The sequence below is a fragment of the Symphalangus syndactylus genome, chromosome 18 (assembly GCF_028878055.3).
Source record: "Symphalangus syndactylus isolate Jambi chromosome 18, NHGRI_mSymSyn1-v2.1_pri, whole genome shotgun sequence".
In the NCBI taxonomy this organism is placed as follows: Eukaryota; Metazoa; Chordata; class Mammalia; order Primates; family Hylobatidae; genus Symphalangus; species Symphalangus syndactylus.
Window position 1 is genome coordinate 72,272,664 of NC_072440.2, and position 25,323 is coordinate 72,297,986.

The 25,323-nt window shown below is 41.2% G+C and overlaps 1 protein-coding gene and 1 long non-coding RNA gene across 7 annotated transcripts in view; one reads left to right on the plus strand and one right to left on the minus strand.

The window, feature by feature from the left end:
* LOC129467247 (uncharacterized) overlaps nucleotides 1-25,323 on the minus strand; it is a 72,349-nt gene that overhangs the window by 39,560 nt on the left and 7,466 nt on the right. For 2 of the 3 annotated variants that reach the window (XR_010117208.1, XR_008652341.2), the window contains exon 3: nucleotides 15,498-15,626. This is a non-coding gene — a long non-coding RNA (uncharacterized lncRNA). Of the gene's footprint in view, nucleotides 1-15,443; nucleotides 15,627-25,323 lie in introns of all 3 variants that reach the window. The other variant, XR_010117207.1, reaches the window with a different exon arrangement.
* The window catches only part of HMGXB4 (HMG-box containing 4), a 54,319-nt gene that overhangs the window by 26,761 nt on the left and 2,235 nt on the right, over nucleotides 1-25,323 (plus strand). For all 4 annotated transcript variants that reach the window (XM_055251493.2, XM_055251495.2, XM_055251494.2 and 1 more), the window contains 5 exons: nucleotides 15,471-15,552; nucleotides 17,818-17,882; nucleotides 19,159-19,264; nucleotides 20,050-20,219; nucleotides 24,750-24,872. In XM_055251493.2, coding sequence (XP_055107468.1) covers nucleotides 15,471-15,552; nucleotides 17,818-17,882; nucleotides 19,159-19,264; nucleotides 20,050-20,219; nucleotides 24,750-24,872 — 546 coding nt within the window. The remainder of the gene's footprint in view (nucleotides 1-15,470; nucleotides 15,553-17,817; nucleotides 17,883-19,158; nucleotides 19,265-20,049; nucleotides 20,220-24,749; nucleotides 24,873-25,323) is intronic.

The window sequence follows — 25,323 nt, forward strand, 5'->3', positions numbered from 1 at the left end:
CTATTTCTGCACAAATATTAAGCTTGATAGTCTTCCTCCTTAATATGTTTCAAGCCTTTAGCTCCACCATTACCACTGCCACTGTCTTAGGCCTCATTCGTTTCTAAACTTACTATAATAAGTATCCTTTTTTTTTTATTCTACCGTGCAGTTAATCTCACACATTGATGCCAGAGTAATCTTAATGTTAAGTAGCACCTTGATGATGACAGTCCTGTGTTCTGCATCTTTAGTGGATTCTTACTGCTTTTGTGGTAGACTCTAAGCTCCAAGAGGACCAGGACCACGTCTGTCTTGCTATCCCTAGTGTTTAACCTGCCATCTGGCCTATTGTAGACAGTCAGTAAATACTTGTCAAAGAAATAAATATCAGGTAAGTTCAAACCTTGGCCCAGCATTCATTAAGTGTCTGGATTTAGCCTAATCCTCCCTTTTCAGCTTTACCTCTTATTAGTCTGTTGAACATACACTGTGTGGAAATCAGACTTGTTTCCCATACATTCTTACCTCTATTCCTTTGCTCATTTTTTACAGTGACCTTACTCTTCCTGCCTATTGAAGCTCTGCCCTCTTTGCAAGACCTACTCAAATGCCACCTCTTCTAAGACATCCTGAACACCCCCCATTAGAATTAACGTCTAAACTCCCATATTACCTTGCTGTCTTATTGCACTTATTTTCTTCCTTACATTGGCATTATCTTTGTACATATTCTGTTTCCCTTATTAAAGACTATAAGGGAAGACTGGTTCTTAGAATTCATAGAAGGAGCTGGGTGCGGTGGCTCACACCTGTAACCCCAGCAGTTTGGGAAGCGGAGGCAGGTAGATCACTTGAGGTCAGGAGTTCGAGACCAGCCTGGCCAACATGGTGAAACCCCCATTTCTACTAAAAATACAAAAATTAGCTGGGTGTGGTGGCATGTGCCTGTAATCTCAGCTGCTCTGGAGGCAGAGGCAGGAGAATTGCTTGAACTTGGGAGGCAGAGGCTGCAGTGAGCCAAGATTGTGCCACTGTACTCCAGCCTGGGCAACAGTGTGAGACTCCATCTCAAAACAAACAAAATAGAATTCATAGAAGGGGCTACACCCAATTTCTTTAACTTAGCAGCACTGTCTGCTTGGGGCAGAACATAAGCTCCTTTATCACCTTATAGTATTTTGAACTCCTCAATGTCCTTAGTAAGCACTTTGTAATTATATGTCGAATGAATATGTGGATGAAAACATAGTACTGAAAAGGTAGATTGGGAGCAAATTGTAGAGAATCTTAAATGCCAAAGTAAAGGACTTGGCAGCAGGCAGTTTGGGGTTTATAAGCAAGGTTTAGTTATGATCTAAATGATAAGAATAAAATGATAGAGTTGTATAAGGTGGATTAGACTAGGGAGAGACTAATAACCAAGGGAGTTACTATAGTCCAGAAGGTTAGTAATAAAAACCTAAGAGACAGGAGGATTGCTTGAGTCCAAGAGTTCAAGGCTGGCCTGGGCAATCTAGCAAGATCCAGGTGTGGTGACGCATGACTGGAGTCCCAGCTACTCCTGAGGCTGAAGTGGGAGGATCACTTGAACCCAGGAGTTCAAAGCTTCTGTGAGTTGTGATTGTGCCACTGCACTCTAACGTGGTTGACAGAGCAAGACCCTGTCTCTTTAAAAAAGAAGAAAAAAAAAAAAGCTTGAGAAAAATAAAATTGAAGAGATTGATTCAGGAGAGGCTCTGAAGGAAAAATTGACAAGATCTACCTAGAGCAGGGGTCCCCAATCCCCAGACCACGGACCAGTAGCCGTCCATGGCCTGTTGGGAGCTCACATTACTGCCTGAGCTCCACCTCCTGTCAGATCAGCAGCAGCAATAGATTCTCATAGGAGCACAAACACTGTCATGCTGTGCCCTGTCGCAAACCCCAGCAGGCCCCTTATGAGAATCTAATGCCTGATGATCTGTCACTGTCTCCCATCACCCCCAGATGGGACCATCTAGTTGGAGGAAAACAAGCTCAGGGCTCCCACTGATTCTACATGATGGTGAGTTGTATAATTATTATATGTAATATAATAATGTAATAATAATAGAAATAAAGTGCATAATGTAATGAATGCACTTGAATTATCCCGAACTCCGCCCCCACCCCTGCCCCAGGTCCATGGGAAAATTGTTTTCCACGAAACCGGTCCCCGGTGCCAAAAAGGTTGGGGACTGCTGACCTAGTGGGCTTGTATCTGGGAAGCCAGAAACATAAATGAGTCTAAGAAATACCTCTTCAGCTTTGAACCTAGATACATTGGAAAAATGATAAGCTCTTCAAAGTTAATGACTTATCTATAATTTGCCCATGTGGCTAGCAGTTGCTAGTGAAAAATGAATTTTATAGCAAAAACCTTAAGAGTTAATATTTGACTGGATGTCCAAAAAATCTGAAGTAGTCATAATCTGAATTTAATCATTTATTTGTCCAACAAATATTTGTAATGTATATACTGTGGTTTTTAAACCTGATTTGTGCGTTAAAAATTCCTATAAAGCTTTTTAAAAATATCTTTTCCTGGGTTTTGTTTCAGTGTAAAAAAGAACTGTATAAAAGTCAGGGACAGGAAGGCACAATGGCATGCGCCTGTAATCCCAGCTACTTGGGGGGCTGAGGTGGGATCACCAGAGCCCAAGAGTTTGAGACCAACCTAGGTGATACAGCAAGACTCTACCTCTTAATTTTTTTTTTTTTTTTTTTTTAATTAGCCAGGCACGGTGGCAAGCACCTGAGTTTCAGCTACGTAGGAGGTGAGGCAGGAGGATTGCTTGAACTCAGGAGTTCACAGCCAGCTGGGCAATATGACAAGACCCTGTCTCAAAAAAAAATAAAAAGTCAGGGACAAAGTCCACCCAGAGGTAGAAAAGAATGATTTAGGAGTAGTGTTTCTTCAACCTACAGTGAGCAGAGACTGGAGAAACTACTGGTAGAAATGCCAAAGGCCTCTGTGGGCCCCTTCTACCTTAGATTCTAGGACTAGGACTCTAATAAAAATAGAGAAGTTAAGAACAATAGCTGGTTTGGGAGAAGAAGATAAGTTAGATTTAGATCGGGAGATTCAACATAGCTAAGTGGTTCAGAGCGTGTGCTGTGGAACCCACCTGAGTTCAATTCCTGGCTCTATTCAACCACTTACAAACAATGTGATGTTGGATAAGTTACAGAACAACTCCATTTCTAAGTTGAGGATAATAACAGACTTACCTCCTAGGGTTGTGAGGATTAAATGAGGCAATACATGCAAAAGTGTTCAGGGCCTCGGTGTGCCAAGGCGCTCTGGGACGCCACATCAAACTCACCAGGACAACGCTTGATATTTTAAATACATTTTGAGACAAACAGCAATACTTGACATCTCCCAGATACCTTATGAACTACTAGTTCAAAGTAATTCCCAGTTTCAACAATGTATGTTACGTTCTTTTCAGTAGTGCCATATCTTTTCAAAACCAAGTGTGTGTGCTCTAGAGGTAAAAAGCAACTACCACATTGAAAACCCACATAAGCACTGTGAACCAAGAACATTGGAGAACTTTGTCTTTGCACGATGCTCAGCACATCAGTGAGCATTCAATAAAAACTATAATTATCTCAGTGGCAATGGAAGTTCAAGACCCAGAATTTGGCTGGAACTTGGGTGAGAAATTGAGTGTTCATGTATGATAAATGAAATAGGTAAATGGACAAGAGGAAATTGAGCTCAGAGCAGAATTTTGTAGAACACTTATACAGGGGCATTTATATAAGAGGAGGAAGAGGGGGCAGCTATATTGGAGGAGAAACACAGAAGGGCGGAGAAAGACAGTTTCAAGAGTCGAACGATCTCATGCTAGAGAGGCCAAGGAGTTCAAGTGCAGTAGGTAGGAATGGAGCTGGGTCAGGGGTTGAGGAAAGAGTGAGTGGTGTGGAAGTGAACGCAGCAGCGGTGGGCTCTTACTCGAGAATTTTGACTGACACAAAGAAGGGAAATTACACTATTTCCTGGGTGAAAAGTAGCCTTTCAGTTGTTTCGGAGGTGGTTTTTGTTGTTTGGTTGGTTGGTTTTATTGGTTTTGAGTCCTACATTCTAAAGAAGAATAGAGAAATTATATGGTAATATCTTGATGATTTCCCACTAAAGATCATCTCATTACAGTGGAAGCTTTTCATTTATATAGGAGCAGGATACAATTACATTTTAAATATACCTTACTTTTGGTTTTACCCCAAATAAAAGCCCGTTTTTTGTCACTTAAAATAATAGCTGGGCGTGGTGGCTCACACCTGTAATCTAGCACTTTCGGGGGCCAAGGTGGGTGGATCATGAGGTCAGGAGTTCAAGACTCGCCTGACCAACATGGTGAAACCCCGTCTCTACTAAAAGTACAAAAATTAGCCGGGCGTAGTGGTGCGCACCTGTAATCCCAGCTACTCGGGAGGCTGAGGCAGGAGAATCGCTTGAACCCGGGAGGCGGAGATTGCAGTGAGCCAAGATCACGCCACTGCCCTCCAGCCTGGGCGACAGAGTGAGACTGTGTCTCAAAAAAAAAAATAAATAAATAATATCCCGTAATGTTGCCATTTCAGAGACATGCCTTTAGTTATCTGTGTGTTTCCAAAATATGCACATTTTTCTGAACCTAATGCTGGGCCGGGTAGCCTAATGCCTGGCACACCCAGACGTTGTTGATCTAATAAACACAAGTCTGAAACATAACTAGACTTGTGATGCTATTACATTACTTCTCTCTCTGGCAAACCTGAGGCTAAGTAACAGCAACAATAAATGGTAGAAATTAGTCACTACCATCTATTGAGTGCCAGCCTCTCCTAGGCATTTTCCCAATGTTACCACTCTTGATTAATAATTATCATTAGCCCCACTGACAGAGGAAGAAACTATAATCTTTCCACTATGCCACATGCCTTTCCACAACTTTAAGACATGGTTACTCGGTGCCATGATACATCTTTGACTCAAATTCAGCAGACTTGGATTCTTACTCTGGTCTGCTACTTAATAGGTCTGTTCTCCTGAGATTGCTTTCTCACTTCTGCTCGTTTGTAAATTGGGGTTAGATTAAATTAGGTGGTGCATGTAACATGCTTAGCACAGGGCACGGCTTAGTAAATGTCAGCTGTTACAGTTACTTTCGCTTATGTCTTAAGTTCTTCAGAAGCCCAAAATATATTTGAAAACATCTTTTTAAAATTTTGTTTTCAGCCACTCATTTCACATATTAGACTAAGCAAGGAGATTATGTTTTATGCATATAATACCCACCTTTCTATAACCTCCTACCTTTAGGAACCAAATCTGTGGTTACGTCACATATTTGGAAAATAGTTAAGAACCAGAAAGAAAACAGGGCCTCTAAGGAGCAAAAGCAGATGTTATAAAACCTACAGCTCATTAGAGAGCTTCATCGTCACTAAAAGAAGGACCAGTGAGGTGAGTCCTGTGACCTCTCTGCCTCTGTTCCTTTATGCTTAAAATGGGGAACTAGCACCCAGCCTACTTCACTTACAAGGATGTCATGGAAATCAGATGAGGTGCTACACATGAATACACACTTGGCCTCTTCATGCACAGTTCTGAGACTTTGCTATTCAATAGTACATATTTACTCTGCTCTTACATCCTCCCAGGTGGTAAGGACACAAAGATGAAGATACAGTGTCTGCTCTCAAAGAGCTTTCAGTCTAGTAAAAGGTTGGAAAGGACTTGGTGTGTTGAACTTCAACAGAGGCATGGGCGCAGAGTACTGAAAGAGTGCAAGGAAAGCCCGGAATGGCTGGCTTCCTGGGAGAGCTGTCATATGAACCAAATCTTAAGGCCAAGTAGGAATTATCAGGTGGAAAATAGGAGTAGGCACCTCAGTCACGGAATGGAAAATATTTGTGAAGGCCCTGAGACGCCAGAGGGCACAGGATGTTCAGAGAAACCCAGGAAGTTGATATGACTGAAGCGAAGCCAGCGGAAGGTATGTAGAAGGCAGGAAGAATTGCTACCAGGCTGGCCTTCTAGGAAGGGGCAGGAGAACTGAGTAGGAATTGGCAAAGCACAATCCTAACAGCTGTACATGTAGAGTTCCTCGTATGTTCTAGGCACTGCACTAGTTTTTTATCTACCATATATCACTGAATTTTCACAAGAACCCAATGAGGTATAGGTGTTGTCATCTCAGTTTCACAGAAATAAGCTTAAATAAATGAAATAGCATGCTCCAGGACATACCTGTTCGTGGCAGAACAGGAATTAGAACCCAGGTTTTTATGACTGCAAGAGCCACACTCATTTCAATATACAGAAAGTGGTTAAATTATATTCATTGATGTGGTATGAGAGATAGTGGAAGTATAGAGTACATGTAGAAAGATTTTCATTCAAGGAAGTTAAAATAAAAACTTTGGTGTAGAAACCTTACTTATCTGCTGGTTTTCCTTTTAGCCAGATCAGATTTGGGGATCTCAGTCAAGTTAGTTCAGAAGAGCATCAGGTGGTAAAATGGTTACAAGTCCAGGCTCCAAAGCCAGGCTGCCTGTGTTTAGTGGCCCCGCCACTCCATGGAGTTGTGAGTCTGGATCTCAGTTTCTTCATTTGTACACTGGCAGGAATGATAGAACTTACTTCATAGGGTTGTTATGAGGTTTAAGGGAATTTCTATGGGTAAAGGTCTTATGACAGTGGCTCGTACGTAGTATTAACATCACCAAATTGCTTTTTATTTTATTTTATTTTATTTTTTTGAGACGGGTTTTCGCTCTTGTCACCCAGGCTGTAGTGCAGTGGTGCAATCTCAGCTCACTACAACCTCTGCCTCCAGGGTTTAAGTGATTCTCCTGCCTTAGCCTCCCAGGTAGCTGGAATTACAGGTGCCTGCCACCACGCCCAGCTAATTTTTGTCTTTTTAGTGGAAACAGGGTTTCACCACCTTGGCCAGGCTGGTCGTGAACTCCTAACCTCAGGTGATCCACTTGCCTCGGCCTCCCAAAGTGCTGGGATTACAGGCATGAGCTACCACGTCCAGCCACCAAATTTCATTTTTAAGAATCATAAGCAGTATTGTGCTTTAACTTCCAAATATTGTATTCTTTAAAACAGGACCTTAAACTAGAGTTATGAGGAGAGATTTTCATCAGGTTATTAGAGTTCTATGACCCAAAAAAGTTAAGCAGGACACTTTATAAAGAGCATTAAGAAGTTGCATTTTGGGCCAGGAGCAGTGGCACATACCTGTAATCCCAGAGTTTTGGGAGGCCAAGGCAGGACGATCACTTCAACCCGTTCAAGGCTGCAGTGAGCCATAATGAGCCACTGCACTCCATCCTGGGTGACATAGTGAGACCCTGTTGCTTAAAAAGAAGTTGTTTTTTGAATATTATTGATACTGTGACATATCTCGTCAAATATTTAAAAGGAGATCCTGGCAGTAAAATGGTAACATCATGAGTCACATGTAGTTAAGTGGACTTGTTGCAAGTAATTTGCTACTAATAATAAAGTATCCAAGTTTTTAAAATATTAACATTTTGTTAATTAAAGAAGTGTCTTGTGTATCCCAGCTGTAATCTACTTGCCATCCTGTATGTTTTCTTTCATGAGAAAATTTAGAGTGGAATTACTGGCCTTGCATTTGGAATCTCATGGAAATGTTTTGTATTTATAGAGATCATCCTCTATTTGTATATTCTTAATTTAGAAAAATGTGCCATGGAAAATTTTTAACCCTTAAGTTTGAAATCTGAACTTTAGGTCCACAGACTAGAGTTGCATCTTACACAGTGATTAGGTTTTAAGTCAGCACGTAAAGCGAACAGTGTAAGTAGTCAGTTTCCCTTGAAAATCCTTTAGAAAGGCTCCACATTGAAGGCTGACAGAGTCTCAGCCCAACAGAATATCATTCCAGTGCAGCTAGATTTTTCTCTCCACCACCAGATGAAGTCATTGGCCTTGTTCAGGAACCATGATTTTACCTTATTTTTAAAATTACCTTAGCTACAAACATCAGAATCACACTTGTGTAGTGAGTTGCCCACACTGAGAGAGACATAGAAACTATCTGGGGAGAATAGATTTATATCTCCTGTCCCACTCACTCCAAGGTATAGGTTCTTAGAGTGGAATGAGTGACAGGTGGAACACCCAGACTAATTAAACCACACCCCACCAAATGGCCACGAGTACCCCTTACATGAACTCATGTGCGAGCGTGTGTATGTGTTTGGGTGTGCGTGTGGTGCCTCTCCATTGTATCTTAGGCCCAATAAAGGAGGATTTGAAAGAGAGGATCCTTAGAACACTTAAGACATTAGGAGATAAAAAGCTGATACTGAATTAATAAAGGAGATCCAGCACCCACAACACACTTCTTTACCATCTCTAAACAGGACTGGCTTCACCAGAAGAATACTAAAATAGTATTTTTAGTTTGGTTTGCTATTTCAATGAAAAATTTTAAAATAAAGGGCTTGCTGCTATTTGTCTAATAAAGGTCAAATGATTTCACCCTATCCTCCTTCACCACAATTTTTATTTTTTAAAAAGCTTGTATTGGCTTTTTGGGTGCCACAGCTTCTATTTTGGAAAATGCATAAGGAATAGAAAAGAACTCATATTAGTTTTCTCTTGTGGCATAACAAATTATCACAAGCTTAGCAGTTTAAAACAACATCCATTTACTATCTCACAGTTGTGTAGATCAAATTCCTCCTGGAGGACTCAACTGGGTTTCTGATCAGGGTCTCACAAGACTGAAATCGAGGTGTCCACTAGAGCCGGGTTCTCATCCGAGGCTCAAGCTCATTCAAGTTGTTGACAGCTTTCAGTCCCTTATAGTTGTAGAACTCATGGCAACTTGTTTTCTTCAAATTTGAGACCAGCCAGAGACTTTCGTGCCTTCTTGTCTCATTTTATTTGTGTGTTTCTTAATGTTGGCTCGATGTGGGGCGGGGCGGGGGGGGTTTGTTTTGTTTTTTTGTTTTGAGACACTTTTACTCATGTTGCCCAGGCTGGAGGGCAATGGCACCATCTCAGCTCACTGCAACCTCCACCTCCCAGGTTCAAGTGATTCTCGTGCCTCAGCCTCCTGAGTGGCTGGGACTACAGGCACGTGCCACCATGCCTGGCTAATTTTTCTATTTTTAGAAGAGATGGGGTTTCACCATGTTGGCCAGGCTGGTCTTGAACTGCTGACCTCAGGTGATCGGCCCACCTTGGCCTCCCAAAGTGCTGGGATTACAGGTGTGAGCCACCGCACCCAGCCAATGTGGTTTCTATTCATGTGAAATTTGTTCAGGAAACTCTTGAATATTTTATTTTTTACAGCAGCAGCAGCTTTAGGTCAACAACAAAATTGAGAGGCAAGTACACAGGTAACCCATATATCCCCTGTCCCACACATGCACAGCCTTCCACACTGTCAACATCCCCCACCAGACTAGTACATTTGTTACAATTGATGAACCTACACTGACACATCATTATCACCCAGAGTCCATAGTTTACACTGGGGCTCCCTCTTACATTGGTGTTGTCCATTCTATGGGTTTGGACAAATGTATCATGACATGTATCCACCATTACAGTCTCAGGCAGAGTATTTTCACTGCCCTAACAATCCTGTGGTCCACCTATTCATTACCTCCCTGGCAGCCACTGAACTTTTTATTGTCTCCATAGTTTTGCCTTTTCCAGAATGCCACATAGTTGGAATCATACATTATCTGGCCTTTTCAGATTGGCTTCTTGCACTTAGTAATATGTCCTTAAATTTCCCCCATGTCTTTCCATGGCTCGACACCTTTCTTTTTTCCCTTTTAGCACTGAATAATATTCCATTGTCTAGATATAGTACTACAATTTATTCATTCACTGATTGTAGGACGTCTTGGTTGCTGTCAAGTTTTGGCAATTATGAATGAAGCTGCTATAAACTTCCAAGTGCAGGTTTTTGTGTGGACATCCTTTGAAAACAAAGGAGTTTTCAACTCCTTTGGGTAAATATCAACGAGCACAGCTGATGGATTATATGTTAAGAATGTTTAGTTTTGTCATAACCACCAAACTGTTTTCCAGAGTGGCTATACCATGGGATCTCAGCCCCATTCAGACAAGGATCTTGGCCTGTCTCATTTGCCATTGAGTCCCCAATACCTTCAATATTTCTTGCCTGAAAGAATGAGTGACTGAATATTTTTAGGAATGAGTCTACCCAAGAAATGTCATTAAGCCCCTTCCAAACCACCACCTGGGGTCTGGGGCTTTTAAATTTTATGTTATTTTTTTTAGTGTTATTTTTTTTTAAGATGGGGTCTCACTCTGTCACCCAGGCTGGAGTGCAGAGGTGCAATCCTAGCTCACTACAGCCTCAAACTCCTCGGCACAATCGATTATCCCACCTCGGCCTCCTGAGTAGCTGGGGCTACAAGCACGCACCACCACACCCAGCCAATTTTTTAATTTTTTGTACAGTCTCAAAATTTTTTGAAGTCTCACTGTGGCAACGTAGCAAGACTGCATCTCTACAAAAAAAAAAAAAAATTAGCCAGGCACAGTGGCACACGTAATCTTAACTACTCAGGAGGCTGAAGCTGGGGAATCAGTTGAATCCAGGAATTCAAGACTGTAGTGAGCTATGATCGCACCACTGCACTCCAGCCTGCATGACAGAGTGAGATCTTGTCTTAAAAAAAAAGAGAGAGAGATTTTTGGATAATAGTTCTTTATCAGCTATGCCCCTTGTAAATATTTTCTCAGTCTATGGATTGTCTTTCTTTTTTTAAGTGTCTTTTGCAGAGCAGAAGTTTTTAATCTCTTTAATGAACCCCAGTTTATCAGTTCCTTCTTTCATGGATTGTCTTTGGTTTCTGTTTCTAAAAAGTAATTGCCAAGCTCAAGATCATCTCCTGTGTTGTCGTCGGGAGTTTTATAGTTTGTACTTTACATTTAGGTCTGAGACTTATTTTGAGGTAATTTGTGAAGGGGGTAAGGTCTGTGTCTAGATTCCTTTTTTTTTTTTTTTTCTGACATGTGGATATCCAATTGTCCCAGCATCATTTGTTGAAAATACTATCTTTTCTTCATTGTATTGTCCTTGCTCCTTTGTCAAAGATTTGTTGACTTTATTTAGGTAGATTTGGTCCTGGGCCCTCTGTTCTGTTCCATTGATGTATTTGTGTATTCTTTCGCTAATGCCACACTGTCTTGGTTATTGTAGCTTCATAGTAATATTGAAGTAGGGTAGTGTCAGTCCTCCAACTTTGTTCTTCTTCAATACTGTCTTGTCCATTCTGGGTCTGTGGCCTCTTCATATAAACTTTAGAATCAGTTGATGTCTTCAAAATAGCTTGCTGGGCTTCTTGTCTCTTTTATGTGCTCACCTGCTATGGTCAGGCCCAGTCAGGATAATCTCCCTTTTGACTAACTCAGAGTCAACTCACTAGAGACCTTAAGTGCATCTGCAAAATCCCCTTGCCATATAACATAACATGACCATGTCTTGCCCACCCTTACGGGAATGCAAACCCAGGAGCAGGGGTCTTGGGGGCCATCTCATAATTCTGCTTACCACAAAAATAACATTGAGTACCTACTGAAGTGCCACACAGCAATGGAGTAATTCCCACCTTTGAGTTAAATGGTGTTATCCAAGTTGTGTAGGGAAACAAAATGTCGGGAAAATGAAGCAATTCACATAACTAGTAAATAGCATGGTCAGGATTCTAACGCAGATTCGCTGGTCTTGAAAGCCATTTTGCCACACTATCTCTAATAAATCCTGTCACATCTTCCTCCTTCTCAGTTTATTTGCTTTTCTCCCAACCCACTGTCTTGACTGTGGGCCATCATCATTCATCACTCCCCCGCACTCCTGCAGCAGCCTCCTGATTGGTCTTCCTGCCTTTGCTCTTGTTTTTCTCCAGTTTGTTCTCCATAGTCCTTAAGTGTCACGCTGACTATGTAACTTCCTGCTTAAAATACTTGAATGGCATCTTCCGGACAGAATCCATGCACTTTAATATGGGTTACATGGCCTCAGTTGATGGGCTCTGCCTGCCTCTCTAACATCATCTCTTACCTCTCTCTTCTTTGATGAATGTGCCCCCATGTTGTTGCCTCTGCCTAGAACACTCTTAACCACCCTTCATCTGCCTACTTCTACCCAACTCTCTGGTTTAGATTAAATGTCACTTCCTCCAGAAGGCTTTCTTTGACTCCCTAACTTGGGAAGGTACTCCTACTACGTGTTCCCATAGCACCCAATGCTTTCCCTATAATAGCACTGTGTTTTATTAGAATGACATATTTAACTGCCTCATTTGTTAGATTCTGCATCTGATCCTTATCTGTATTCCCAGTGTCTGGCAATATGGATACTCAGTAAATATTAATAAATGAATAGTAGAATACTTTAATGGGTTACTTTTTTTCTACTACCTTTGAAATCTTAGTCTCTGCTTTCCCTTCATTGCCATTGAAATACTTTTTTTTTTTTTTTTTTTTGAGACGGAGTCTCGCTCTGTCACCCAGGCTGGAGTGCAGTGGCGCGATCTCGGCTCACTGCAAGCTCCGCCTCCTGGGTTCACGCCATTCTCCTGCCTCAGCCTCTCCAAGTAGCTGGGACTACAGGCGCCCACCACCACGCCCGGCTAATTTCGAAATACTTTTAATATCACACATTAGAAAAGCTATCCACTTCCTATGTGTTTTATTCAGGATCCAATAATTAGTATATGGTGAAGCTGAGATAAGATTGTGGGTCTTTAAATTGTAAATTTCATGTGTTTTCCACTATTTTATGCAGCTTAACTTCCTTAGAATTAGATCTGGGCTTCAAAAGCTTATCCTCCTAACTACTTGCTATACCACCACCCAGCACAGGTACTCGATAAACGCTAATCTATTTTCTACATAATTGAATAAAGTCCTTCGTAAGAGTTATGAAGGAAACCCTTTTCTTCAGTATGTGAATTTGGATCTATAGTATATTGGCCAAAAATTGTGATTAGTGTGACAGCTATAGATAGCCTTATAGAATAGGAACATTAACCTTTTACAGTACTGTGTTTGAGAAAACGTTAAACGCCTTCCTTGTAAGTTTTATAATATGCCAAACAAGCTATGAAATCTCTCAAGCATATATACTTTCTAATATTCTCAGTATTTTGTAGTGAGATTGATTGTACAGTTGGGAAAGATTTGGCACCATATAGACTTCCACAAATTATTCTTTCATCATGTATTCTAGCAAATGTCAGGCATATAGATAAGCCATTATTAAAAGATTAGTATGAAATTTAACAAACATACCACAAATTTTATCTCCAAATAAGTGCAATCTCATTCAAAGCAGTTAACCTTGGAAGGTGTTCTAGGAATGTTTCTATTCATCAAATGATTTCCGAATCGCTTTTGGAATTAAAGTCAGAGTCATCACATAAGCTTTTTATTGCCATCAGCCTCAGTCTTTGTCCTTTGAGGGTCGTTATTTTATGGGAACAACATGAAGAACTAAGGCAGCTAGGCAGAGTGCACAATCGAGCTTTGTTTAAAGCAAGCTACAACTCTGAAGTTATGAGACAGGACTGTATGGCTGGTTTGGTTTTTGTCACGAAACCTGACTCTTAAGGCAAACAAAAGCTCCCAAGGGCTTTTAAAGCACCATACATTCATGTCATATTTTTTTGTTGTTGTTGAGATGGAGTCTCGCTCTGTCGCCCAGGCTGGAGTGTAGTGGCGCAATCTCAGCTCACTGCAAGCTCCGCCTCCCAGGTTCACACCATTCTCCTGCCTCAGTCTCCCGAGTAGCTGGGACTACAGGCGCCCACCACCACGCCCGGCTAATTTTTTATATTTTTTTATATTTTTAGTAGAGACGGGGTTTCACCGTGTTACCCAGGATGACCTCGTGATCTGCCCGCCTCGGCCTCCCAAAGTGCTGGATTACAGGTGTGAGCCACCCAACCCGGCCACATTCATGTCATTTTAATAACTGTAGGGCCAAAAAGGACTAGGAGTAGATGAAAGACGGAGAATCATATTTTGATGCTTCCAGATGAGTTTTTGAGGAAAGCCATACTGAAAAGATTTGTGTTAGATTAAGATTATTAAGTGATAACTCTTTCTATTTTAAATAGTTAACTTTCTCTGTAAGGGAGCAACATATGTTCTTTCTTGGGCCCATAATGCATGGCCCTGAAAGTCAGGGCTACCTGGGTTGTGGTTATAACTGGCAGGGTCTGTTATTACTAGCTTAGTGGTGGTACCCTCAGCAAGTTACAGTTTCTCTGACTTTAGTTTTTCCCATGCTCACAATGGGAAATTTGGATAGATGAATCTAATTGCATGTCTCTTTCTAGATAGGAAAAACTTAACTTTTTCCCCTTAGACCATGTATAATTGTAAAATGGAATGCATAGAAATCAAATCTTCTGTTTTATATATCTCTTGTTGAACTGACTTTAAAAATAATTTGATTTTGTTTCTCAAAAATCATATATTCCTTTTGGCATTGTCAGAATGTAGTGAAGAACAAACATGCCTCAGGTAGTACACAGCAGTTTGTTGAAGTGAAGGCGTTGCATCTGACAGTGACTACCAAAGAATTGTCTTCAGTTATTTATTCACTTCTCACCTTGAACCCAAAAAATGTGAACAATCCAATAATGAGAAGCTACAAATGACAATAAAAGCAGGATGAGGGAAATTACAAGATTAGAAATCAAAACCAGAGAAGCAAAAAGAACATAGATTTGGCTTTTGGGTTTCTGGCTCCAAAGTTTAAAAGGAAATTATGTGGTTCAGATTTTCAAAGATGAGAAAAATAGACACCCCAGGTAAAGATTTTCTTAGCACTTAATTCTGAAAGAAATGTGTAACATGGGATTGTATATAGGGAGAAGGAAGATCTTTACAAATAATTTAGCATGTGGTTTTTACCTACTAAAATTAAAACTGATGTTCATCTCTGAGTGGTAAGTAACATGGCTTAAAAATGTATTTTCCTGGCCAGGCACGGTGGCTCAAGCCTGTAATCCCAGCACTTTGGGAGGCTGAGGTGGGCAGATCGCCTGAGGTCAGGAATTCGAGACCAGCCTGGCCAACATGGTGAAACCCCATCTCTACTAAAAATACAAAAATTACCCGGGTGTGGTGGTAGGCACCTGTAATCTCAGCTACTCGGAAGGCTGAGGCAGGAGAATCGCTTGAACCCAGGAGGCAGAGGTTACAGTGAGCCAAGATTAGGCCACTGCACTCCAGCCTGGGCGACAGAGTGAGACTCTTATCTCAAAAAAGAAAAAAAAAAAATATTATCCTGTTTAGGAAAGCTGGTTAGTAGTTTGGAACTCTTCCCTTGATGAAAAAGTTTAGGTATCCTTCTATTTTATTACTATGGATTCAGGGTTACTAAACTTGGGTTCTAATCAAGTCTTACCCTGTTGTATCTTCTATGCGGCACTAGCCAAAAAAGAAGAACATGTCGGCCTACCAGGTGTTCTGTAAAGAGTATCGCGTGACCATTGTGGCTGACCATCCAGGTATAGGTAAGAACATTGCTGATCTGTAGCGCTTTTGCTTTCCATTTATATCTTGAAGCAGTGCAATTAATTTCTTCTTCCTGTAGCATTAGAGCATAAATCTTGTTTCTTTCCTCAGTTCTGCAAATCACTTTAGATTTTGCCTTAGTTTACCTCATCTGTAAAAGAGATGAACTTTCTATACATATCTCTTAAACTGATAAGGTGGGAAACTGTGTTAAAATAAATGTTATAAAGCACATACATAAATGCACAAAAATATACAATTGTTTATTTCCAAGATTCTACAATTGGCCTTTTCCTTAAACTGCCCTTGGATGTAAAGTTAGATGTCTTGTATTATATTGTTGTAAAGATGCTCTTCAACTTATGATAGTGTTACATCCTGATAAACCCATTGAAAATTGAAAATACTGTAAGTCAAAAATGCATTTAATACACCTAGCCTACAGAACATCATAGCTTAGCTGAGCCCACCTTAAATGTTGCTCAAGACACTTACATTTGCCTACACTTGGGCAAAGTCATTTAACACAAAGCCTGTTTTATAATAAAGTGTTGAATATCTTGTGTAATGTATTGAATACTGTACTGAAAGTGAAAAACAGAATGGTTGTATGGGTACTAGAAGTACGGTTTTTACTGAGTGCATGTTGCTTTTGCATCCTCATAAAGTTGAAAAATCAAAAGTCAAACTATCGTTTAAGTCAGGGACTGTCTGTATTTGTCTCTGTATTAGAAGTTAATGAGGTGAGAAAAACACTATACCAGAGATCCTGGACACATGTCACTTAACCGCTACAAATTTCATTTGCCTAATGTGTAAAATCGCTGCCCTACCAACTCCAAAAGGCTGCAGTGTTAGGCACACATGAATATGCTTTATAAAGCATAAAACTCTTATACAATGGAAGGGTAAGATTACACATCTAGAGGATTGCTTCTGAGCTGCTCTAGGGAAATCCTTCTTTGGTTCTAATCATTCAGAAATTTGGTAAAAACCTAACATCTTTTTTCAGATTCTATGCATATTTTTTAACCTAAGTTGATAGGCCTTGTATTGTGGGATCAAATTAAAGACACCAGAGGCAGGATGCAGTGGCTCATGCCTATAATCTCAGCACTTTAGGAGGCTGAAGCAGGAGAATTGCTGGAGCCCAGGAGTTTGAGAGCAGCTGGGGCAACATAATGGGACCTCATCTCTACAAATAATAATTTTAAAAAATAGCCGGACGTGGTGGCTCACGCCTGTAATCCCAACATTTTGGGAGGCCGTGGTGGGTGGATCACCTGAGGTCAGGAGTTCGAGACCAGCCTGGCCAACATGGTGAAACCCCATCTCTACTAAAAATACAAAAATTAGCCAAGCATTGTGGTGCATGCCTGTGATCCCAGCTACTCTGGAGGCTGAGGCAGGAGAATCACTTGAACCCGGGAGGCAGGGGTTGCAGTGAGTTGAGATCATGCCACTTCACTCCAGCCTGGGTGACAGAGCGAGACTCTATCTCAAAAAAAAAGAAAAAAGAAAAAAATTTAAAAAAATTAGCTAGGCATGGTAGCCCACGCCTGTGGTCCCAGCTACTTGGGAGGCAGAGGTGAGAGAGTGGTTTGAGCCCAGGTGGTTGAGGCTGCTGTGAGCCATGATCACACCACTGCACTCCAGCCTGAGCAACAGAGCCAGACTCAGTCTCAAAAAAAGACACCAGAAAGATGCTTAAGGAATAAATCCCTAGGGAGTAGATGGTTACGAGTTGAGACTGTCTCGTGACCATCAAAACATCCCTTTCCCTATAGAAAAAAATCAAAGAAAAGTGATGGGATTGGGGTTGGTTTTTTGAAAGAATCTTGGAATATTTAAATCTGACCTTCAAAACCCTTTTCCAGTTTTCACTTTCACCAATCTTCTATTTTTTTTTTTTTTTTGAGACCGAGTCTCGCTGTCGCCCAGGCTGGAGTGCAGTGGCGCGATCTCGGCTCACTGCAGGCTCCGCCCCCCGGGGTTCACGCCATTCTCCTGCCTCAGCCTCCCGAGTAGCTGGGACTACAGGCGCCCGCCATCTCGCCCGGCTAATTTTTTTGTATTTTTAGTAGAGACGGGGTTTCACTGTGTTAGCCAGGATGGTCTCGATCTCCTGACCTCGTGATCCACCCGCCTCGGCCTCCCAAAGTGCTGGGATTACAGGCGTGAGCCACCGCACCCGGCCCACCAATCTTCTATTTTGTTAATAGCTAACCCTTTACTGTATTGAGTGTTTTACTCTTTTATGCCAGATTTTGGGGAACTTAGTAAAAAACTGGCTGAGGTGTGGAAGCAATTGCCAGAAAAAGACAAACTGGTAAGTACATTTTCTTACAAACATATTTTTCAGTGCTTCTTGCCTTCCAAAATATGTAATTCTTCTATAGACCAGCCAGCCAGACAGCACTGAAAATAGTGAAGAAAATTACAAATCAATAGAAAATGGTTTAGCAGAGGACATTAACACTGTTAGTGCCAGTTCACTGTACATGAGGATTTAGCTATAGCAAGGCTGTCTTTTCTAACCTGGTCTAGTTTTTTCCAGCAGTGTTACATTTGAGCCAAAAGATGACCTAAGTTGAGGAGTAATTAAAGTGCTAAAAGAAATTCTAAAATCAGAGCCCTTTACTGCAAACACCTAGTAATCAGTCATGGTCTGAGAACTGAGGAAAGTTATCCTCTCAGCAGTCACTGCAAACAATAAAAACATGAGAATGTGATTACTAGGTAGCCAGGTTCAAGGTCATCATCCTCATCAACCATTACCAAATAATGTACTCTACTATCAAGAAGCTAGTAAGACACTGATAAACAGTCATCTGGGCTGGGCACAGTGGCTCATGCCTGTAGTTCCAGCACTTTGGGAGGCTGAGGCGGTGGATCACCTGAGGTCAGGAGTTCGAGACCAGCCTGGCTAACATGGTGAAACCCCATTTCTACTAAAAATACAAAAAATTAGCCAGGCGTGGTGGCGCATGCCTGTAATCCCAGCTACTCGCGAGGCTGAGGCAAGAGAATCACTTGAACCCCAGAGGCGGAGGTTGCGGTTAGCCAAGATCACACCATTGCACTCCAGCTTGGGCAACAAGAGCAAAACTCCATCTCAAAAAAGAAGAGTCATATCTGAATCATTGAGACTTATGATACGAAAGTCATATAGGAGCAAGATGTCATCTAGATGAACAACCATTCTTCACCCAGGTAGATTATCCTTAGTTTTTGTTTTCCATGTTATTGTTATCCTGCTATTGTGTTGGTATTGCCAACCAGCAGGTTAGAAGAACCACATAGACATTTTACTGAGCCAGATGTTTAATCTGTGATTTTACATTTCAACTTACAGTGATCTAAAAATCAGTGCCGAGATTTGACCATTAGCATTGAGGAAGGTTTATAGTCCTTTACTAAGATATTAATGTAGTCAGCTGTCTGAAATCAGTTCAGTGACCCCCAGCTTAAAAGTTAGCATTAACCCTTGTCTGCCTACCTCCTACTATTGCCTTTCTTTTCTCCATTTTGTTCTTTTATGACTGCTTTTCCTTTTACATTTTGTCCTTCTTAATTTAATTTAATGTTCACTGATGTGATTGCAGATTTGGAAGCAAAAAGCTCAGTATCTGCAGCACAAACAGAACAAAGCAGAAGCCACAACTGTGAAAAGGAAAGCATCCAGCTCAGAAGGTTCCATGAAAGTCAAAGGTAGTGACCACATCCCGCTCCTGCTTTTCTCTAAAGCATGTGAATTTTGCTTCCTTGCTAAGAAACTGGGAAAAAAGCTTGCAATATTAGAAGTGGACCTTGATTCCCAAGTATTATTACCTGGGAATGTTACAAGCTACCAAAAAGAGATATTCAAATTTAGAAAATGCAAATCAGAAGTCAGCAAACTTTTTCTTTAAAGGTCCAGAGAGTAGATCAGGCACAGTGGCTTATGCCTGTAATCCTAGCACTTTGGGAGGCCAAGGTGGGCGGATCACCTGAGGTCAGGAGTTCGACACCAGCCTAACCAACATGGAGAAACCCCGTCTCTACTGAAAATACAAAATTAGCCGGGCATGGTGGCGCATACCTGTAATCCCAGCTACCAGGGAGGCTGAGGCAGGAGAATTGCTTGAACCCAGGAGGTGGAGGTTGCGGTGAGCCGAGATCGTGCCATGGCACTCCAGCCTGGGCCACAAGAGCGAAACTCCATCTCAAAAAAAAAAGGTCCAGAGAGTAAATATTACAGGCCTTGTGTGTTGTATGCATTCTCGCATTCTCTGTCACATATTCTTTGTTTTTCTATAACCCTTTAAGAATGTAAAACTATTCTTAGCTCACGGGCAGTAAAAAAAAAAGAGACCATAGACTGAATTTAGCCCACAGGCCACAGTTTTGCTAATGCCTGGTATAATTCATAAAAAGGGAAAATCAGGAAGAACAACTTTGTATTGTTCAAGGCTATAGGCAAGTTTTACCTGTCTGCCTCATTGCTCTGTTCTCAGCCTCTTCTGTAGGAGTACTGTCACCCCAGAAGAAGTCCCCACCCACCACCATGCTGTTACCAGCCTCACCAGCCAAAGCCCCTGAGACAGAGCCCATTGATGTTGCTGCTCATCTTCAGCTGTTGGGAGAGTCCCTAAGCCTTATTGGACACCGTCTGCAGGAAACCGAGGTGAATACAACTATCAGCAGCATGACTACAGTTTCCCATATAATTTTGATTCATTCACTCATTTTTACATACATGTATTGAGCATCTACTTTATGCTAAATTATGCCAGGTACTCAGGATGCAGTGATATAGAATATATAATGATAATAACAGAAATATCTATAGAGATATTCAGTCTACCTATTAGCTCTCAAAGTTTCACTAATGATATCCTACTGAAACTGGCACAAAAAGAAATTGGAATACCCCGTAACTTATTTTTATTTTTTTAAAATGCAGTGGAGGCTGGGTGCAGTGGCTCACACCTGTAATCCTAACTTGGGAGGCCTAGCTGGGAGAATCGCTTAAGGCCAGGAGTTCGAGACTAGCCTGGTCAACATAGTGAGACTCCATCTCAAAAAATACATACATTCAAAAAATTTAAAAGAAATAAAAAGGGGGCCGGGTGTGGTGGCTTACGCCTGTAATCCCAGCACTTTGGGAGGCTGAGGCAGGTGGATCAGGAGGTCAGGAGTTCGAGACCAGCCTGGCCAATATGGTGAAACCCTGTCTCTACTAAAAATACAAAAATTAGCCAGGCATGGTGGCATGCACCTGTGGTCCCAGCTACTCGGGAGGCTGAGGCAGGAGAATCGCTTGAACCCGGGAGGCAGAGGTTGCGGTGAGTCGAGATTGCACCACTGTACTCCAGCCTGGGCGATAGAGCAAGACTCCATCACAAAAAAGAAAGAAAGAAAAACGCAGTGGTGGCTGGGCACGGTGGCCCATGTCTGTAATCCCAGCAATTTGGGAGACCGAGGCAGGAGGATCTCTTGAGGCCAGGAGTTGGAGAGCAGCCTGGGCAACATAGCAAGACCCCATTTCTATAAAAAATTAAAAAATTAGCCAGGCATGGTGGTGCACACTTGTAGTCCCAGCTACTCGGAAGACTGAGGCAGATGGATTGCTTGAGCCCAGGAGCTCAAAGGCTGCAGTAAGCTATGATTGCTGCACTGCACTCCAGCCTGGGTGACAGAGCAAGACCCTATCTCTTCTAAAAAAACAAAAACAAAAAGGCAAGAAAAAGGATGAGTACAAATTCCATAGCAGTTTTGATTACTTCTGTCTCCTTCGAAGAGACTTTGAATTTTTCTGTGCATTTCCAGCAAAGTCTTGAATAGAGATTCAATTGTATAGGAGATTAAGAGTTCCTCTATTTTGAAAATAAGTAACAAATGGAGAAGCTAAGGTTCCCAGCTCTCCATTACTCTGCACTTAAATTGTACAGTGCTATATGCCCTAGGGAGATTTTTGTCCTTTTAAGCTTCAATTTCAAAATCACTTAACCTGCACAGCTGTCGTGTTTCATTTCTGTTACCATATTCAGTTTCTAACAATATTGTCCCCTTAGCTAACTCAGTAGTTCCGCTTTCCACCAAGTTCTAGTAAGACATTTCAGCAAAGAAGTCAGTCTAAGCTACTAAAGCCATTTGTAAGCTAAGAAATTAATGTAAGAATGTAAAACTAATCACTTGCTTCAATGTGGAAATTGAATTATTAAACAAATAAAATGCCAAAGGCCACAAGAGCTGAAGCTGTATCTAAATTCTTTGGCTAGTTTCTAAAAATTTAGCAGTAGTAAAAAGAACTTTAGCACTTTCATATAGGCTCGATATCTGAATGGACATAGATATTTCCAGAAGGAATATTCTGTGACCTTATTTTTCATATTTAATCATTCTTACATTTCGTAACAAGTTAGAAGTAAAAACGGTTTGTTTTAAGCATATTCTGAATTTTCCCAGATATTTCCATTTAGTTTAGTAAATACAAAGTTCACCCTTTTAAAGTGCAGAATTTAGTGATTCTTAGTATATTCACAGAATTGTGAATCACTACTATTTCACTCCGAAACATACTGTTACCCCTAAAAGAAACCCTGTACCAGCCAGGCACGGTGGCTCACGCCTGTAATCCCAGCACTTTGGGAGGCCGAGGCGGGCAGATCACGAGGTCAGGAGATCGAGACCATCCTGGCAAACGCAGTGAAACCCCGTCTCTACTAAAAATACAAAAAATTAGCTGGGCGTGGTGGCGGGCACCTGTGAGAGGCTGAGGCAGGAGAATGGCGTGAACCCAGGAGGCGGAGCTTGTAGTGAGCCGAGACTGCGCCACTGCACTCCAGCCTGGGCGACGAAGCGAGACTCCGCCTCAAAAAAGAAAAAAAGAAACCCTGTACCCATTAGCAATTATTCCCCATTCTCCCTCTAATCCACTTTTGGCCTGAATTTAATCATTTGCATAGATCTCTGCAATTTTACAATTTCCACATACCACTTAATACTATTATTTACTTCATAATTTTATTTAAATAAACTCATCTGTGCTTTTACAGTGACATTCATGACATCTCAAGGGTTATATTCTATTTTTTAATGTACATCGTAATGGACATATAATTATCAAAATAATATATTCAGTAGTAAATTAATGTTCATCATTTTAGCAGTAAAACTGGAACATACAATGCAAAAGTTAGAAAATTAAGGCTAGAGGCCAAGCACTGTTGCTTGTGCCTGTAATCCCAGCACCCCGGGAGCCAAAGTGGGAGGATCACTTGAGGCTAGCAGTTCGAGATCAGCCTGGCCAACGTGGCAAAACCCTGTCTCTACTAAAAATACAAAAATTAGCCAGTCGTGGTGGTGCACACCTGTAATCCTAGCTACTTGTGGGGCTAAGGCAGGAGAATCGCTTGAACCAGGAGGTGGAGGTTGCAGTGAGCCGAGATCACACCACTGCACTCCATCCAGCCTGGGCAACAGAGTGAGACCCTGTCTCAAAAAAAGTTAAAATAAAAATGTGTGTGTGTGTGTGTATGTGTATCTTAAGAAAGTTAAAGGTAGAACCCAAATTGCAGAGGGACTTCATAGACATTCTGAAGTGTGTATACTTTATTGTTGGGGAACTACAGGGGTTTTTAGAGTGGAAAGGGATGAGATCAGAGCTCTCATTTACTTTTCTCTGAGAATATCTTTTATTTTAGATTGGAAGTGAAAAGAGACCAGAATTGGGGAGAAGTTAAAACAATAATCCTAGTCTAGATGTTACAAAGATAAATTAGCTATAAATAACTATAGGGCAAAGGTAATGGAATAATATTACTAATTACTAACATTTTTGGGGTTTTAGCTATTATCTTCCCTGTATACTAACATTTTATTGAAGGCTTACCCAGCTTTGGTTCAGAGTGCTTAATATGAATTATATCATTTAATTCACACTGCAGCTTTGTGAGGCAGAATTTTTGTTCCCCCCATTTTACAGAAGAATAAACAGAGTTAAAGAGGTGAAGTCACTTTCTCTAGAGTTTAGCCCCTAACTGGTAAAGCAGAGACTTGAATTTGGAATGTGACCTCAAGGTCCGGGTTCTTAACCTCTTACTGTACTGCTGCCCTCAGAAAGTATAGAGGGGAGATGTTGACAAGAAGCATGAGGGAAAGGAAGAGTCAGTGATGGCTAGGCCTTGAGACTCGGCAGTTATGTGCATGGTGGTGACTGTGGCAGAGAAATGGATGCTAAAAGGAAGGCTAGATTTGGATGGGAAGGTTATTCTTCCTTACAGCAAGTTGAGATGGAGAAATATCCAAAAGGAGAGACCCAAAAGACAGCCAGAAATGCAATTTTTAATATCAAGATGTTGGTAGTAATATTCATAATTACTGATATTTTTTGAGTACTTAACCATATATTAAGCACCATCCCAAGTATATTATATCTATTTTCTCAATCCCATCTGCTGCAGATGCTGTTAGTATTTTACAGGCACAGCATAGTAAGCAACTTGCCTAGGTACAAAACAGTGAGTAGTGGAGCCAGGATCTGGACCCGGGCAGTCTTGAATCCAGAGCTCATTTTCTTAAGGACTCTGCTGTGTTGCTTCCCAATACGACATATCCTCACACTGCTTCTAGTTAAAGCAGATTATACAAGAAGTGGGCAGCAGCAACAGTTTCTTATCTCTTTGAATCACAAATAGACAATATGAATTACATAAAATGTTAAAATTTGAACCAAATTCACTTTGAGAGTGAACAACTCAACCTAGAAATATTGTATCATCAGCTATCAAAAGCTACATACATGCAGGGTTGTAGGATTCTCATAGTAATCACATCTGAGCTAATTTGTGGAGTTTATAACAGATATACTTTGCATACATAATCACAAATCTTACCAACAGCTCTCCAGAGTAGGTAAAGCATTTTTTACTATTCCTGTTAAGGAGACAGAAGTTAAGGATTTGACCTCCCCAAGGTCACATAGAAGGTAAGATGGGCTAGGATTACAGAAAGGAAACCTGGGAATGTGTTGTAAAAGTTTTCTTTCTAAACAACTTACAGTTATCAAAGTAAACTTTCCATTTCTGCTGTAAAGTTTCGAATTATAAGATTAAAACTGCCTAGGATTTAAAGTACTGTGTGAGGATGTCAGCCCGAACACAGAGAGAGCATCAGGAGTGTGACTCAAGCAACAACCTCCTCTCCTTTTCAGGGTATGGTGGCTGTGTCTGGCAGTTTGTCAGTGCTTCTGGATTCCATTATCTGTGCCCTTGGCCCCTTGGCATGTCTCACCACACAACTACCTGAATTGAATGGCTGTCCCAAACAGGTCTTGGTGAGTTTTCCCTGGATTTTTAGGGTCAGACCCATTGGGCGTCAGAGATGCCCTGCCTTAATGAGCACTGTCAGACACACATAAGGCTTTGTGACACACAGTGCTTCCTTCATCTGTTGGCCCATGGAACATGATGCTATATTATCAAATGCATGCTGTGCTTTCACTGAAACTAGAAAACAAGCCATTTACCAAAACAGTACTTAAGAAAGAAGCATTCTAGCCCTTGAGGTACTGCAATTCCTGTGTTTCCTGTTTGCTATTCTACACCCAAAGACAGTACAGGAATTGTTTCCCTCTTTTTTACTAGGATTAATGGGAGAAGTCAGCAGAAAAGTTCCTAGCATAACAAACAAGAGGATGCCGTCTTCATTCTCACCTGTTTTTCTAACTCCATTTGATTTTTCTTATCTCTCTCCTTGAACAAAGAAACATGTCTCAGGAAACCAAG